Below are 16,777 nucleotides of genomic sequence, written 5' to 3' on the forward strand. Positions count from 1 at the left end.
GCTAAGGGAGATCATAGAATGATAGAATGTCAGGGTTGGAAGGGACCTCAGGAGGTCATCTAGTTCAACCCCCTGCTCAAAGCAGGACCAATCCCCAGACAGATTTTTGCCCCAAATTCCTAAATGGCCCCCTCAAGGATTGAACTCACAACCCTGGGTTTAGCAGGCCAATGCTCAAACCACTGAGGCTATCAAAATAAAGAACTCGATAATAGTGGGGGATTTCAATTATCCCCATATTGACTGGGTACATGTCACCTCAGGACGAAGTGCAGAGACAAAATTTCTCGATACTTTAAATGACTGCTTCTTGAAGCAGCTGGTACAGGAACCCACAAGGGGAGAGGCAATTCTCGATTTTAGTCCTGAGTGGAGCACAGGATCTGGTCCAACTGGTAACTATAACAGGACTGCTTGGAAATAGTGACCATAATATAATAACATTTAACATTCCTGTGATGGGAAGAACACCTCAACAGCCCAACACTGTGGCATTTAATTTCAGAAAGGGGAACTATGCAAAAATGAGGGGGTTAGTTAAACAAATTAAAATGTACAGTGACGAGAGTGAAATCCCTGCAAGCTGCATGGACACTTTTCAAAGACACCATAATAGAGGCCCAACTGAAATGTATACGCCAAATTAAAAAAACACAGTAAAAGAACTAAAAAAGAGCCACCAGGGCTTAACAACCATGTAAAAGAAGCAGTGAGAGATAAAAAGGCATCTTTTAAAAAGTGGAAGTCAAATCCTAGTGAGGTAAATAGAAAGGAGCATAAACACTGCCAAATTAAGTGTAAAAATGTAATAAGAAATGCCAAAAAGGCATTTGAAGAACAGCTAGCCAAAAACTCAAAAGGTAATAAAATGTTTTTTAAGTCCATCAGAAGCAGGAAGCCTGCTAAACAACCAGTGGGGGCCCTGGACGATTAAGATACAAAAGGAGCACTTAAAGATGATAAAGTCATTGCGGAGAAACTAAACGAATTCTTTACTTCAGTCTTCACTGCTGAGGATGTTAGGGAGATTCCCAAACCTGAGCTGTCCTTTGTAGGTGACAAATCTGAGGAATTGTCACAGATTGAAGTGTCACTAGAGCAGGTTTTGGAATTAATTGATAAACTTAACCATAACAAGTCACCAGGACCAGATGGCATTCACCTAAGAGTTCTGAAAGAACTCAAATGTGAAATTGCGGAACTATTAACTATGGTTTGTAACCTGTCCTTTAAATCAGCTTCTGTACCCAATGACTGGAAGATAGTTAATGTAACACCAATATTTAAAAAGGGCTCTAGAGATGATCCCGGCAATTACAGACCGGTAAGTCTAATGTCAGTACTGGGCAAATTAGTTGAAACAATAGTAAAAAATAAAATTGTCAGACACATAGAAGAACATAACTTGTTGGGCAAAAATCAACATGGTTTCTGTAAAGGGAAATCATGTCTTACTAATCTATTACAGTTCTTTGAAGGGGTCAACAAACATTTGGACAAGGGGGATCCAGTGGACATAGCGTACTTAGATTTCCAGAAAGCCTTTGACAATGTCCCTCACCAAAGGCTCTTATGTAAAGTAAGTTGTCATGGGATAAGAGGGAAGATCCTTTCATGGATTGAGAACTGGTTAAAAGACAGGGAACAAAGGGTAGGAATAAACGGTAGATTTTCAGAATGGAGAGGGGTAACTAGTGGTGTTCCCTAAGGGTCAGTTCTAGGACCAATCCTATTCAACTTATTCATAAATGGTCTGGAGAAAGGGGTAAACAGTGAAGTAGCAAAGTTTGCAGATGATACTACACTGCTCAAGATAGTTAAGACCAAAGCAGACTATGAAGAACTTCAAAAAGATCTCACAAAACAAAGTGATTAGGCAACAAAATGGCAAATGAAATTTAATGTAGATAAATGTAAAGTAATGCACACTGGAAAAAATAACCCCAACTATACATACAATATGATGGGGGGCTAATTTAGCTACAACTAATCAGGAAAGAGATCATTGTGGATAGTTCTCTGAAGACATCCACGCAGTGTGCAGCGGTGGTCAAAAAAGCAAACAGGATGTTAGGAATCATTAAAAAGGGGATAGAGAATAAGATGGAGAATATCTTATTGCCCTTATGTAAATACATGGTATGCCCACATCTTGAATACTGCGTATAGATGTGGTCTCCTCATCTCAAAAAATATATTCTGGCATTATAAAAAGTTCAGAAAAGGGCAACTAAAATGATTAGGGGGTTGGAACGGGTCCCATATGAGGGGCGATTATAGAGGCTAGGACTTTTCAGCTTGGAAAAGAGAGACTAAGAGGGGATATGATGGAGGTCTATAAAATCATGAGTGGTGTGGAGAAAGTGAGTAAGGAAAAGTTATTTACTTGTTCCCATAATATAAGAACAAATGAAATTAATGGGCAGCAGGTTTAAAACAAATAAAAGGAAGTTGTTCTTCACACAGTGCACAGTCAACCTGTGGAACTCCTTGCCTGAGGAGGTTGTGAAGGCTAGGACTATAACAGGGTTTAAAAGAGAACTAGATAAACTCATGGAGGTTAAGTCCATTAATGGCTATTAGCCAGGATGGGTAAGGAATGGTGTCCCTAGCCTCTGTTTGTCAGAGGGTGGAGATGGATGGCAGGAGAGAGATCACTTGATCATTACATGTTAGGTTCACTCCCTCTGGGGCACCTGGCATTGGCCATTGTCGGTAGACAGGATACTGGGCTGGACGGACCTTTGGTCTGACCCCATATGGCCGTTCTTATGTTCTCAAGCACTAAACCTGTGGCTTTATTGAATGGATTAGGCAGGAGCAGTCTGGTTACTATTCAGAGGAAATAAAAAGATCTTGCAAATCAAGGTGTAGGGATGCTCATAGAGGAAACAACTAAAGAAATGCAGAAGTGTGTCCTCTGGCTTGATAAGAGTAATAATACACTGGTTTTGCTCCAATCCTTTAAATATGGAGCTTTTCTAAATGTTGGTGACTAAATGAAAGTCTCTTCTAGCATCAGTTGTTTTTTTTTATGTTGAGCACATTGGACACTTCACCAAGCTTGGTGGGAAATCTTAAAAGGAAAATAAAAGAGAAGCTTTTGAATTACAAGCCAGTGCTGATTTCAGACTCTGGATCTAATCTGATTCTTTATCAGATATCACGACAAATGACAGCTATACAAATATCCTAGATGGGTAGATTATTGCTTTGTTAATGACACCCTGGCTGTTGATGTTGATCAGAACTGATACATATAGTACTGGGTTGCACATTATAGATTAAACGGAAAATGTTATATTGTAAGACTCTAGCATATAGGCTCCATTCTGTAAAAGTGCTTTAAGGCACTTTATGTAAGATGAGAAACAGCTCCTTTCTCTAGCAAGATGTGTTCCAATTTCATTTTGTAGCATTCTTTCCCTTTATATTTAGATCCTATTGTGTGAACTTTAGTTCCAGCTTCTTTCCTCTGTATTCAATTTCTTAGAATTATTACCTTGCAGCCTCTCTTCCTTTAAGGAGCAGGGACACATTTCATTTATTTATGATTTTGATTTAAGCACTTTTTTATTCATAAGATTTTATTGTGACTAGTTTAATTTTGCTGCTATGCTGTCAGATCCTGCCTAGTGTAGCCTCTCAGTGTAAAAGGTACTTAAATATAGTTAAACTAAACCTGAGAAAAAAATCACTGGGGACTCATAGTAAAATGGTGGTGCCACCTTTGATTAGGAGCGTGTCTACTCTCTTTTTGTTAGATGTTTTATTTATTTCTGTCCCAGTATTAGGGGGCCGTCAGTGAATGAAGTTATGAAAAGAGCCGTAGATATGAACAAACAGATGAAAGAAAGCAGAAACAAATTGGTTACCAATTACTTTTATTTCATCCTGATGGAACAAGACACTCTAGTTGCAGGTGTTTACTCAATGTGTCAGCATTGCCTGCTACGTTTCTTTATTTATGAGTTTCTTGAACAGCAGGATGGATGTCTAATTCCAAACAGGAAGCAGAATCAAGGGATTAGTAGTTAATTCATGAAAGAACTGTTCAACCTCAGAGTTCCAAAATGGAACAGAGCCATTATTTAATTAGCAAGGGAATGGATTCTGGAGGAAACTGGAGACATAACTCAAACAGCAGAGGCTCCTTCTGCTAATGGGATGCTCTTTCTCTGAGCTTTATTTAGAGGTGTTTCCCAGATCACTTACATTATTAAAATCTGTTTTAGTAGCACTTACAGGGACTCAAGTATGCCTGTCTATTTACATGTATGAAATATTTGTAGGATGCACAAATTGATACCACATCACATCAAGAGCTGCACTTCTGGGCAGGATAATACGGAATGAACGTAATGAGCGATCTCATGCTTACAACAAAAAATTGTGTTAATGGAACAGTTTTTATTTTTAAGTTGTTATTATGATATATCAAATGCACTTGCTCAGACAATGTAGTGATGAGAGCTGTATAAGTACTGGATGGATTCATACCTGGCTAGATAGACCCTGCAATTACCATATTGAACAACAACAAGGATAAGATATCAAGAACATTAAACAGATTTAAAATAGACAAAATGTTATAAAACACATGATTCCTTCCATTCCCCAATCAATATGTCATGCAACTAAGAGCCTGTTCCAGAGGTACTGAGCACCTCCAGCTCCTGCCAACTTTTAATAGAAGCCAAAAGAATGCTATGCTGAAGGGACTGTGGTCAATTTAAACCCCTAGTAGAACCTGCAAGAATGTTCTTTTTAAAGTACACTTGAGTTGTATATTAAAATCACACATAGCATTTGCAAAATCTGAATTAGAACAGTGTATTAGAACAGTGCATTCACAAGTATAAAGCTTGCTAGCCTCTTGCTACACTGCCATTTTCCAATGAAGGTGGAAACGCTCCTTCTGACCTCTTCATACTGTTTCAGCAAAGATAAACTGAGGCGGTTCCAAACTCTGGTTTTATTAGCTGCAGTTGTTAGAATTTTTTTAAAGGGTAGCATGTTCCTCAGTTGGCAGAGTAACAGTTTGGGGAAGGTTTCAGAGTAGCAGCCGTGTTAGTCTGTATCCGTGAAAAGAACAGGAGTACTTGTTTGGGGAAGATTTGTTGCAGATTAGATAAGAGCACATTTGTTTCACCACTAACCGTTTGAAGATTAAGTTATTGAAAGAGTCTGCTCATGACCAAACTCATTTAAAAACTGAGCTAATTTTTAAAAATCTTTTACTCCAGTTCTTCAAATTCCTTTAACAGTTATTTTTAAACTGACTTTTTCTATGGGAGATTATGAATTCCAGGACTGAGAAAGTGTGGAAAATGAAAAGGAAAATGATTGTGCTTTAAAGCAGATAGAGATTGAAAACAAAATCTGAACAAAATGAGAGCGAGAGAAGCAGCAATACAAAGACATCAGAATGGTCTTTTGGGACAGAGTAGCAGTATAAAATTTTGTGCCAAGTATAAGGGAATTGAAGAAAAAGGAAAATTACATGATCGAAGATTAATCTTTCTTCAGTATTCTTTCTGTAGCTGGAAGCATTGGCCAGCATTTTCTTTCTTTTATTTTTCTTTTCCTTCTTCGTTTTTCCTTGAGAGAGCTTTTGTATCCTATCTGGGTAAGGTTATTTCCAAGAATAAGATCCTAGGGGGCAATATGGAACAAAAGATGGGAGAGACGTCTAGGCCTTGCCCCTTTTGTGAAGGCTGCATGGAGTTTTATCAGGCACCAAGGGTACAGCATTGCAAGTCCACAGGATTCAGAGGCCAATCCAAAAACAATTATGAAGTTACTAAAGAGGGCTGAACTGATTGGAAGCTGAGATGAACTACAATTTGGTTGGCAGTCACAGGTAGGTGGCCCGTCATGACTGCCCCTCAAAGTAAGGAGCAAAGAGTAGAAACCAGAGGAGAGAATTTTAGTTAAGGATTCTGTTTTTGCACAGGGAAAATAAAAATACAACACATGGCCCTTTCAAGGCAGGGAATTCTGGGAGTTACCTTGAATATAAAAGCCACTTGACTTGCCCAGACTTGAGTAAGGAGCTCAGAGAGGGAAAATCTTTGGGGAGATTACCTAAAGCATCTGGAAAGAGTAGACCTGAGTTGTTCCTGGGCTTCGCAGACTGTTGAGCTATATTTAGAATCCATGTGTCATCCTCTTAAGGATCTTTTTCGCTTTCATTAGTTCTTTAGATTTATTCTGTGATTGGTACATCTTTCTCCCTTCTTTATTTTAATTTTTTTACAAAGATCTTTCAGATGTGTATTTATTTTATTTATTCAGGTGTCTGTCATACATTAAAAATGCAATCACATAAGAAGCTATTAGGTTCTCCCCACTCTGGGGACAAAATTGTGCTAGTGACAACCATGCTGGAAGACAATTGTTGCTAACATGGAAAGGGATTTTTCCTGAAATTCATATTCTCCAAACCAGACCACCTGGAGGTAGTCCGTGTAGGTCTATAACAGTTCTGTGATTGATTTCAGACAAAGAAAAGTCCTGGGTCAAGGAAACTGTTATCAATATTTGTGTATGGACATGGGTACATGATATGGTTCTACTCCCAAGATGGACATATTCTTATCCACCTTCACACTTTGTACTCTAAGTTACTTTAAAGCCGCCAGTCCCATCTTCCTTATAGTATGTTCCGGGATTCATTTAGTTTATATTAATAATGGAGACAGGTTCCAAAGTTTCCACTTAAATATGCAGGGCTGAATTTCAGACTGATATGGAATATTGGCTTGTGGTGGAACCCGTGGGGCTTTCTGCGCTTTCTGACTTCCATGCATGGATCTTGGATTAAGTCACACATCTCTGATGCCGCTTGAAGGGTGTGTAATGGATGCTGACTGTTATCTTTAGAATTTTAAAATCACTCTCCATGTAATTCTCTCTATGTAGGAGAGGTTTGAATAGTATCAGATTTTGCAAGCTCCCAAGGGGATTGTGGGGAGACTGTTTACAGAATAATGTCAACAGTACATAAAAAGCCTCAACAACTATTAAAACTACCTATTTATATTCAGATATCCGTTCTTCCTCTTGCTTGTTTTTGGCTCTTTAATTAAGATAGACTCAGTATCTGTACAACTATAGTATCTGAACCCATATAGTATCTGTTCTTCTGGTCTAATATCTAATCTGCCCTTTCTCGTTAAACATCACCCTGCACTGCCAGGAGGGGTGAACCTGATGATTTCACCTCTTACTTCTGATTCTGTAATTAATGTAAATCAGACAATTGGCTTGATCCCAAGATATCACAGCCATCCTCTTGAAATTGGTGTTTCTGGGTCTCCTGGTATCACAGTGTGTAGTTTGGTGGGCACTATAATTTCACCACACATTTTCCCACCTCATTTTTCCCTAATATGACGAATGTTCAAATGTACATATTGTGTGATTTTTAAACCAGTCATTAATCTATACTCTCTAAATATGTAATAGATTCATAGAGAAATACAGGATACTACTGTAGAATATTATTTTTGACACAATGAAACATCATTGTAACAACCCTGGGTGTGCTCCCCCTGGTTGAGACTCATCAGGCTGTGTACTGGACCCAAACCTTGGGTCCTACATACTCTTAGCTTGCTGGGGATGGGCAGAGTTCAGGCACTGTTTTACTGGTTCTGGGTGAGATGGGTTGGGTCACAGAAACCCCCCTTGGGACTGCCACCTGATGTTCTGGGACTACCTCTAAGCCCTGGCAGCTTGGGACTTCAGAGCCCTGCCTGGTTGTGCCAGACACACTAGCCAGCTACACACACAGAACCAGGCTTAACTGAAAACAGCTTAAGAAGTGTTCCTGTCTCCAACATCCAGATACCCAGTTCCCAATGGTATCCAAACACCAAATAAATCCATTTTACTCTGTATAAAGCTTATACAGGGTAAACTCATAAATTGTTTGCCCTCTAGAACACTGATAGAGAGAGATGCACAGCTGTTTGTTCCCCTGGGAATTAGTTGCCTGTTCTGGGTTAATTAATAAGTAAAAAGTGATTTTATTAAATATAAAAAGTAGGATTTAAGTTGTTCCAAGTAATAACAGACAGAACAGAGTAAATTACCAAGCAAAATTAAATAAAACACGTAAGTCTAAGCCTAATACAGTAAGAAACTAAATGCAGGTAGATCTCACCCTCAGAAATATTCCAATAAGCTTCTTTTACAGACTAGACTTCCTCCTAGTATGGGTCCAGCAATCACTCACACCCCTGTAGTTACTGTCCTTTGTTCCAGTTTCTTTCAGGCATCCTTTGGGGTGGAGAGGCTATCTCTTGAGCCAGCTGAAGACAAAATGGAGGGATTTCCAGGGGCTTATACAGTCTCTCTCTTGTGGGTGGAAACCCCTCTCTCCTCGTGTAGAATCACAGCTACAAGATGGAATTTTGGAGTCACATGGGCAAGTCACATGTCCATGCATGACTCAGTTCTCTACAGGCCAAGCCATTGCCCACATGTTAGCCTGAATGTTCCCAGGAAAGCTCACATGTGGATTGGTGTCTATCAAGGTCCATTGTTAGCCAAGTACTTCCATTTACGTGAATAACCCCTTGACATTATATTGACCAAATCTGCCTTAGATGCTTTCTACAGCAAACACTTTAAATACAAACATAGAGCCAATGCTCATAACTTCAGATATAAAAATGATACATGCATACGAATAGGATGAATACATGCAGTAGAACATAACCTTTGCAAAGATATGTTACATGGCATATCTAGCATAAAACATATTCCAGTTATGTCATATTTACACTCATAAGCATATTTCTATAAAGCATTATAGGGTGCAACATCACACTGGGCATCTAGGCACACATTCCAGATGCAGATCCTGTGTCAACACCACTCTTGGCACTACAGACCCTGTGGTCTAGTTGCCTTGACCTTGAAACTAGAACCAGCTCCAAAGCCTCCCCAGTGGCTGTCGCATGCTATCAGAGTTCCTCCAAAGCTGTGGATGGACCCTCTAATTTATTGTTTTCCCCTTCCATGGTTATGTGACCATATCAACGAGTGACACCAACTCTTCAAAGGAATTTTTAAACACATCCTTTAATTTTAGGCAGCACAAGAGATACGCTGATATAGGGAAAAACATGAGGTCTGCATGAAAACCCCTGCCTGAGTTTCCTCACCACTTCCAAAGGCTCTTTGGGATTTGGTCAGAATCTTTTCAGGGCCCTTGAACCCTCCTTCCTTCCTTCATCTTCTGCCCACTCTTCATCTGCTTTTGTTTCTGGTCTCTCCTCCCAAAATGGCTGGTGAGAGAGAGCCCTTCTTTTATAAAGTTTGTCAGGTAACTACCATAATTGACTTCAAGTCCTTCATCGTGTGATCTCACTTGGAAGAAAAGTTTTATCTGGGCAGTAGCTAACTCATTCTCCAAGGGAGCTTCTATTTGAACAGGACAAGATGGGTCAGGTTAACAATCTGATTACTTTGAATTGCCCTCTCAGTGCCTTTATGAATCCCAGTTCAAGATGGAGACAAAAAAGACAACAGGGAAGGCACAGTGCAGTTTTACAATCAAAATAGTATTCATGAAACAAAATGGAGTTTGTACTTTGATATAGATACATACAGGCATACACTAATTCATGACACTCAAAAAAGCCCATTTCAGAAGGAAATAGAATTTTTTTCCTTTTAGGTTACCAGTTTGAATTTGGTTCTAGATCTATTACCATCTGTTGGCTATTAGTCTCAGTGAACACATTTGTATCACCAAAAAAACCCCCAAAACAAAGCAAGACACCACCACAAAACCCGAAACAAAACACCATCATGACTGGTTGTCATGTTGGCAATGAGCAGCTGGAACTTGCGTTGCGCTGGCAAGGAGGCTAAGGCCCCAATCGAGCAAAGCTACTACGCACCTACTTCATTGTTTCAAAGGATTGGCGCCCAAATTACTGTTTTCCATGCTGTACCTGTTCTGTAGATAAGCAGAGTTCACTCTCCAAGGCTGTAAAGCTATAGTACTTCGTATAGTACTAAAAATTAATTTAAGTATGCCTAAAAACACATGTAAATGATTCAGTGTGAGTGGATAGCAATTGCACTGATATATTGTGTAGGGTTTTTGGCTGCTTATTGTGGCTTCAGTTGTCCAAGGTATTAAGCACTCTATCCTTAGTCTCGCAAAGCACTTACAAATGTTTTATTTTAAACATGTGAGTAGTCCCGATTAAGCCAATGAACTACTTAAATATCATGCATCAGACCTCCAGAAATCATCAAATTGACTTTAAAATTATGAAATGTTAACAAATAAATTCTGGGTTCCTTTTATTTGCCTTCTGGGTTTTGAGCCTTCAGATTTCACATTTTCAAGCTTTCCTCCACAACCAGGAGGACTAGAAACTTACTCTTTTTTTCTTTAAGTGAAAGTTGAGATTCTTATGTAATTACTTAATTGCAGGAGTTGGGATCAAATGTAACAAAATTTGCAAAAAAAGTCACAAGAGTTTGCAACTCTGCTACTCTTGTGTTTAAAGTTAAACATGTTCTTTTGCTGGATTGCAGAGTGCTCAGCAACTTGAATCATGATGTCTATGACCTGCACCGTAATCCTACAATGAGTTTGAATTTTATGTTCAGCTTTTCAATTTGTAGTTTAGAGTAGTGAACGAGACTTCGTATGCATTATATAAGAACTTATGTGTGTTATCAGAAGTCATATAGCTGGGCATTGAGGATCAGTAAGGTTTACACATTTATATTATTAAAATGTAAGAAATCACTTGGATAGTTCAGTTTATTGCAGTGGTTCTCAAACTAGGGCCACTGCTTGTTCACGGAAAGCCCCTGGCGGGCTGGGCTGGTTTATTTACCTGCCGCGTCCGCAGGTTCGGCCGATCGCGGCTCCCACTGGCTGCGGTTTGCCGTTCCAGGCCAATGGAGGCTGCAGGAAGGGTGGCCAGCATGTCCCTCGGCCCACGCCGTTTCCTGCAGCCCCAGTTGGCCTGGAGCGGCGAACCGCGGCTAGCGGGAACCATGATTGGCCGAACCTGTGGACGCGGCAGGTAAACAAACCATCCCGGCCCGCCAGGGGCTTTCCCTGAACAAGTGGCGGCCCTAGTTTGAGAACCACTGGTTTATTGGTTTTGCCTTGTAGATGAGTTTTCTAGGCAATTTCACACCTTTGCCCCCTCATTCTCTGCACAGACTTTGAAAACTGATTTGTTCGACTTTGTTTAAAAGGAATATAGAAATGTAACATCTGTAATGGGTCCTTAGAGGGATACCTCTTCTCTACGTTGGAGAGAACATTTTCTAGTGGTTAGAGCGGAGGAGGGGGGATTGGAGTCCTGAGTTCTAATCGTGGCTCTTTTACTGACTTGCTGTGTGGGTATGGGCATGTCACTTAACCTCTCTGCAAAATGGGGGTAACAACACTTACCATACCACCAGTGAGGTGTTGAGGAATAGTTAATTAATATTGTAATGTAATATACATTGGGATTGTTGTATGATTTTATTCTATTTATGAAAATAAGTAATGCCATACAATTAGTACTAAGTGTACCAGTCTGGACCGGGGAATTATTTATATGTTGTTGGGGTGGGGTTGAGATGTAGATAGCCTAAAGCTACCTTGGGCCATCTTTAACCCACTACACTTTTTCTCAAATATACTTGTATTCTTCAAGAGGAAAATTCACAGCAAAACATATCCCCTTTTCTGTATTTTCCACTCTTTTAAGAGGCAATCAGTGCATGGTGTTTGTGCTTAGTTATGCTATGATAGAATTGTAGTTATAATCAAATAAAATGCTTCTGAAAACAGTACTCAGATGATAATCACATTGAGTAAAGTATGACAGTTTTTAGTTACCATGATAATCACTGCAACCTTAATGCCTGTGGGACTTTGACGTGATACTCCTGAAATTTTATGCTGCATAGATTAAGTAGTTGCATGACAGTGTGTTCTACAATTCCCCCAAGTCTAGTCTTTGTTTAATGCAACCTATAATGACTTTTGTTTAGTCCTAATGATAAACTGTCGGTTTTGTTGGTTATTACTGCATGTTCGATTAAAGCATTAAATCTGTTTGCTTTCAACAAATAAAACTGTTAGGGTTTTTTTTAATATACTGTGCTTACTTTCTGATATAGGGTCACTGGCATGGTATGGCACTTTATTTGACATGCTTCATGACTTCATGAGAAGCTGGTGTTTAGCTTAGATACTGAAGCAAACTATTCTATAAAATATTATGCTGTAAATATAAACCTTTATGAACCTCTTGGGATGGCCCTTCTAAACAGAATTAAAACATTCCATGATTCAAACCTATAAAATGAAAAGTAGCCGCTGCACTGAGTATTAATTTGCAGTGTGAAACCCTAAATATAAATTGGCATCGGCTCAGCTATCTTTGAAATTCATATTCATCATAGCAAAAAACAACAAAAAACCCTCCCATGATCCCCAAACAGGAGATGAACTAGGCAGTTTGTATTATACTATATTAAATACAGCATTTGTGAGGAAACTATATTAAATTCTTTAAATCAACCTCAGTTTTCATTTTGTTGTTTATTTCCTTTCTATTCTAAAGAGCCACCCTATTTCACTGCTGAGCCTGAGAGTCGAATTTTGGCCGAGGTGGAGAAAACAGTGGACCTCTTATGTCAGGCGATGGGTGAGTGCGCAGTACATAAAGTATATGAAGCTGCTTAAAAGGGGTACGAGCTTGGAAAAAATAAATGCACCCTCTGTTGAATAAAGCACCCAATACCAATTCCTAACATTTCGGGGTAGATTTCAGTGAGCTATGACCATTTACAACATCTGAGGAGCTGCCCCTTCACCTTTAGAAAATTGGGCTGTTCTTTTAGTTTTGTTTTGTACATGTGATGCAAGTAAGTGGAATTTTGGTATAAGAGCTGGGTAACATTAATGCTGCTTGTCTCCTGGGCAAAATAGCCCCTGCTCCTTCCGTTCATGTTCCTTGCTTTAGAGGATACTTTCTACAATTGTAGTTGGCTAAAAAGGATTACGGTCTTGAGCCAGTAAATTAACTGAAGTAAAACAATGGCTTTGGGACTCATAACTTGGGACGCCGCGAAACAATCAATAATTCCAATACTTAAACCTCCTTGTTGAAAATTATGGTGCTTTTACACTGAGTAGAAATGTCAGTTGCAGTAATGTTCAAGTGTAGTTACACTTCTACAACAGCACTCTTTCTTTCCGTTTTTAATTGGAAGGTGTTTTAATGCCATAACAACCTTCAAAATACTTATAACTGGACTTAAAATGAAATGCTTTTTTCGATACAATTCCAAAGAAGCAGAAGCATGCCTTCTAATTAAAAAATAGGAAGCACCATAATCTAGTGATTAGAACAGTGAGCTGCAAGTTTCTAACCCTGAATATTATGTTCAACTCTGCCACTGAATTGACTTATGACCTTGGCATGTTATTTAGCCTCTCAATGCCTCAGATTCCCTATCCATAAATGGAGATAATAGTGCACACCCAGTAAAATGCCTTGAGGTCCTGAGATGAAAGGTGCTATAAGTGCAAAATATTGTCATTAAAACAGTTATATACACAAGAGCACTGTGAGAAAACTGTAAATCATTAACTATTTCAAATACTACTTTCCCAACACCAGCTGTTTTTGACAATATGAATGTTCTTTATAGCATGTTGTTGTTTCCATTCCCACTAATTCACCCCACCCCCTGCCTGTGCCAAATAAGGTGCTGCAGAGTGCTATCAGTTCATATTATGGTAAATATATTGGGATTTTTCTGTTACCCAGATGAGATTCTCACCCAAGTAGCTGTTGTTGTTTTTTAAATCACAAAGTTTTTTATAGCAAAACTGGCTATAATAGTATTTTTCTGAGATTTGTCAAGTGTGTGGCAAGCAAATAACTCGAGCCTCTGGACTCTCTGCCGTGCCCAATGGGAGAACTATCTAAAACCCCAACTGCTCGTCAGCTATTAAAAGAAAAAACCTCTCCTTGAGAGGTCATGCAGACCTCATGGTGCTTTCTGACTTCTCTTCCAGACCTACTCTTCCTTCCATCTAGCTCCCTGGGGAACTAGCGGGGCACACCTAAGCAGTCTTATGGCCTGGATCCTGTTTGTGCAGTGGAACCCTCTTATAGCCAAATCAATTAATATAGCTTCAATGTGGATCCAATCCATGGACAGCAAGGCAGTTCTTCTGCCAGAGTCTTGGTTAGCTGCATAACAGGCATGCAGAGGGACTCCTGGCCACACGCCAGCTCAATATAAATTAGGAAAGAGTAGGGATTAGAGGCACAGGAGTGATTGGGGAGACACTAGATCTGTAATTACACAGATCAAGCTGCCACAAATCCTTAAAAAGAGGTTGCTGCTTCTGTTCCAGCTCAGCTGCCCTATGCCTTGGCCACAGGTATGAAGGTGGATTTGACTTCACCCAGCTCCTGTGGAAGTCTGTGCACAAAGCCCATTTACTCAGCCTTTGCGCACTGTGAGTGTGAGAGACGGATTAATTTCACAGTATAAGTAGCGATTAACTATAAATAAAATTGCAACCTGCACAGACTAGCTTTTTACTTCCTCATAAATGGAATTTCAGTATATCCAACTGTACTGTAACCAGGCTGGGGTATATATCTCTCAGCAGCCATTGATGCTTTGTACATTTTCAATGCACTTTTTTTATCCTTCCTTATTTACTTATAGAAAGCATGGAGCTACAGGCCGCATTGGTGGTGTCATGGGAGTGCAGTTAATTGGACAACAGTTCTACCTGTGTAGACAAGTAGATGGAAGGATACTTGTGGGACACGGCAGCCCACTGGGAGATGGTGGTGCTATAAAAAATAAATAACAAAAATAATAATTTAAACTTCTCTAGTCTTTAATCCATGATCTCCATGTACAATTGCTAAAATTCAGACCATGGCTATAAAATAGTTAAAGATTGTTAGCCCTATTTACAGGTGGGGAAACTGAGCCACAGTATGGTTAAGTTACTTGCCCAAAGTCATATAGTGAGTGGTAAAGCCAGGAATGAAGTCCAACTTTTCTGGCTCCCAGTCTCCTCTCTAACCATTAGATTAATTTTCTAATCTTGGTAGAGTGCTTTGGAAAATGTATGGCACTCTATAAACGCTAAGTATTATGATAATTTTATTTTATGAATCTTTAGATCACACTGCATCCCCTCAAACAGCAAGGTAGGACCAAGGGTTGGCAAAATGCCTACATGGAGGAATAAAGATCTTTAAAATGTTTCCTTCTCTAGATTTTCCGTTAGGACGGATCAGGGAGAAATAAAGACAAAATTCATAATTGTTTTTGCTATTTTTAAAATTTTCATTGCAAAATGAAAAAAGGGAATTTTGTACAATTTTAGAGGCAGTTGTCTCTGGGAAGATCACTAAAAGCCTAAATGAATGCTATTGACAGGCCCCTAAATGCTTAAATAAGATCTTTGTTTATCCATATGAGATAAGATTCATAACTGTGGGGTAGGGGAATGTATCCATGGCTGAAACATAGGAAATAAAGAGATGGTAATATTCATTTTATCAGCTGAGTTAATGATGGAAAGATGTATTTCACGGTGATTATAGGATTAGGATTTTTTTGCTAATATTGTTAGTGGGAAGGGATTTGAGAAATGACTCTAATGTTAAAGGTAGGGGTCAAAGTATTGAATGCCAGGTTTCATTATCTGAATGCCCATCAAATCTAATGTGTGGGGAAATGGAGTTGTTATTATTTAAACTTGAAATCATTTCCAGCCTCTTCCATATCAGGAGGACTATTCCATTCTGTTTCTTCATTACTCAGGCCTTGTCTACACTACGAGAGTAGTTCGATTTTACTTAAATCGAATTTTTGGAATCGATATTGCAAAGTCGAACGTGTGTGTCCACACTAAGGACAGTAATTCGACTTTGTGAGTCCACACTAACGGGGAAAGCGTCGACATTGGAAGTGGTGCACTGTGGTCAGCTATCCCACAGTTCCCGGAGTCCCCGCTGCCCATTGGAATTCTGGGTGGAGCCGCAAATGCCTTCTGGGTAAAAAAAAGGTGTCCAGGGTGCTTTTGGGTAACTGTCGTCATCCGTCCATCACTCCCGCCCTCCCTCCCTGAAAGCGCCGGCGGGAAATCAGTTCGCGCACTTTTCTAGTCAGTGACAGCGCGGACGCCACAGCACTGCGAGCATGGAGCCTGCTGCAACCATCACTGCAGTTGTGGCCGCTCTCAACGCCTCGCAACTTATCATACACCTTTCCCTGAGGCAGATGCAGAAAAGTCAGGCGAGGAGGCTACGTCAACGCGGTGATGGCCTGAAGTCTGAGAGTAGCACAGACCTCTCAGAAAGCAGGGGACCCAGCGCCGAGAACATCACGGTGGCAATGGGTCATGTTGATGCTGTCGAAAGGAGATTCTGGGCACGGGAAACAAGCACTGAGTGGTGGGACCGCATAGTGCTGCAGGTCTGGGATGAATCCCAGTGGCTGCGAAACTTTCGCATGCGGAAGGGAACTTTCCTGGAACTTTGTGAGTTGCTGTCCCCTGCCCTGAAGCGCAATGACACCCGGATGCGAGCAGCCCTGACTGTCCAGAAGCGAGTGGCCATAGCCCTGTGGAAGCTTGCAACGCCAGACAGCTACCGGTCAGTCGCGAACCAGTTTGGGGTGGGCAAATCTACCGTGGGGGTTGTTGTGATGCAAGTAGCCAAGGCAATCGTTGATGTACTGCTGCCAA

At 40.1% G+C, this 16,777-nt stretch overlaps 1 protein-coding gene across 1 annotated transcript in view; it reads left to right on the plus strand.

The window, feature by feature from the left end:
• The window catches only part of SDK1 (sidekick cell adhesion molecule 1), a 660,854-nt gene that overhangs the window by 456,816 nt on the left and 187,261 nt on the right, over window positions 1–16,777 (plus strand). The window contains exon 8 of the mRNA XM_054042917.1: window positions 12,609–12,692. Within this exon, the coding sequence (XP_053898892.1) occupies window positions 12,609–12,692 (84 nt within the window). The remainder of the gene's footprint in view (window positions 1–12,608; window positions 12,693–16,777) is intronic.

This window comes from Malaclemys terrapin, chromosome 10 (genome assembly GCF_027887155.1).
Source record: "Malaclemys terrapin pileata isolate rMalTer1 chromosome 10, rMalTer1.hap1, whole genome shotgun sequence".
Taxonomy (NCBI): domain Eukaryota; kingdom Metazoa; phylum Chordata; order Testudines; family Emydidae; genus Malaclemys; species Malaclemys terrapin.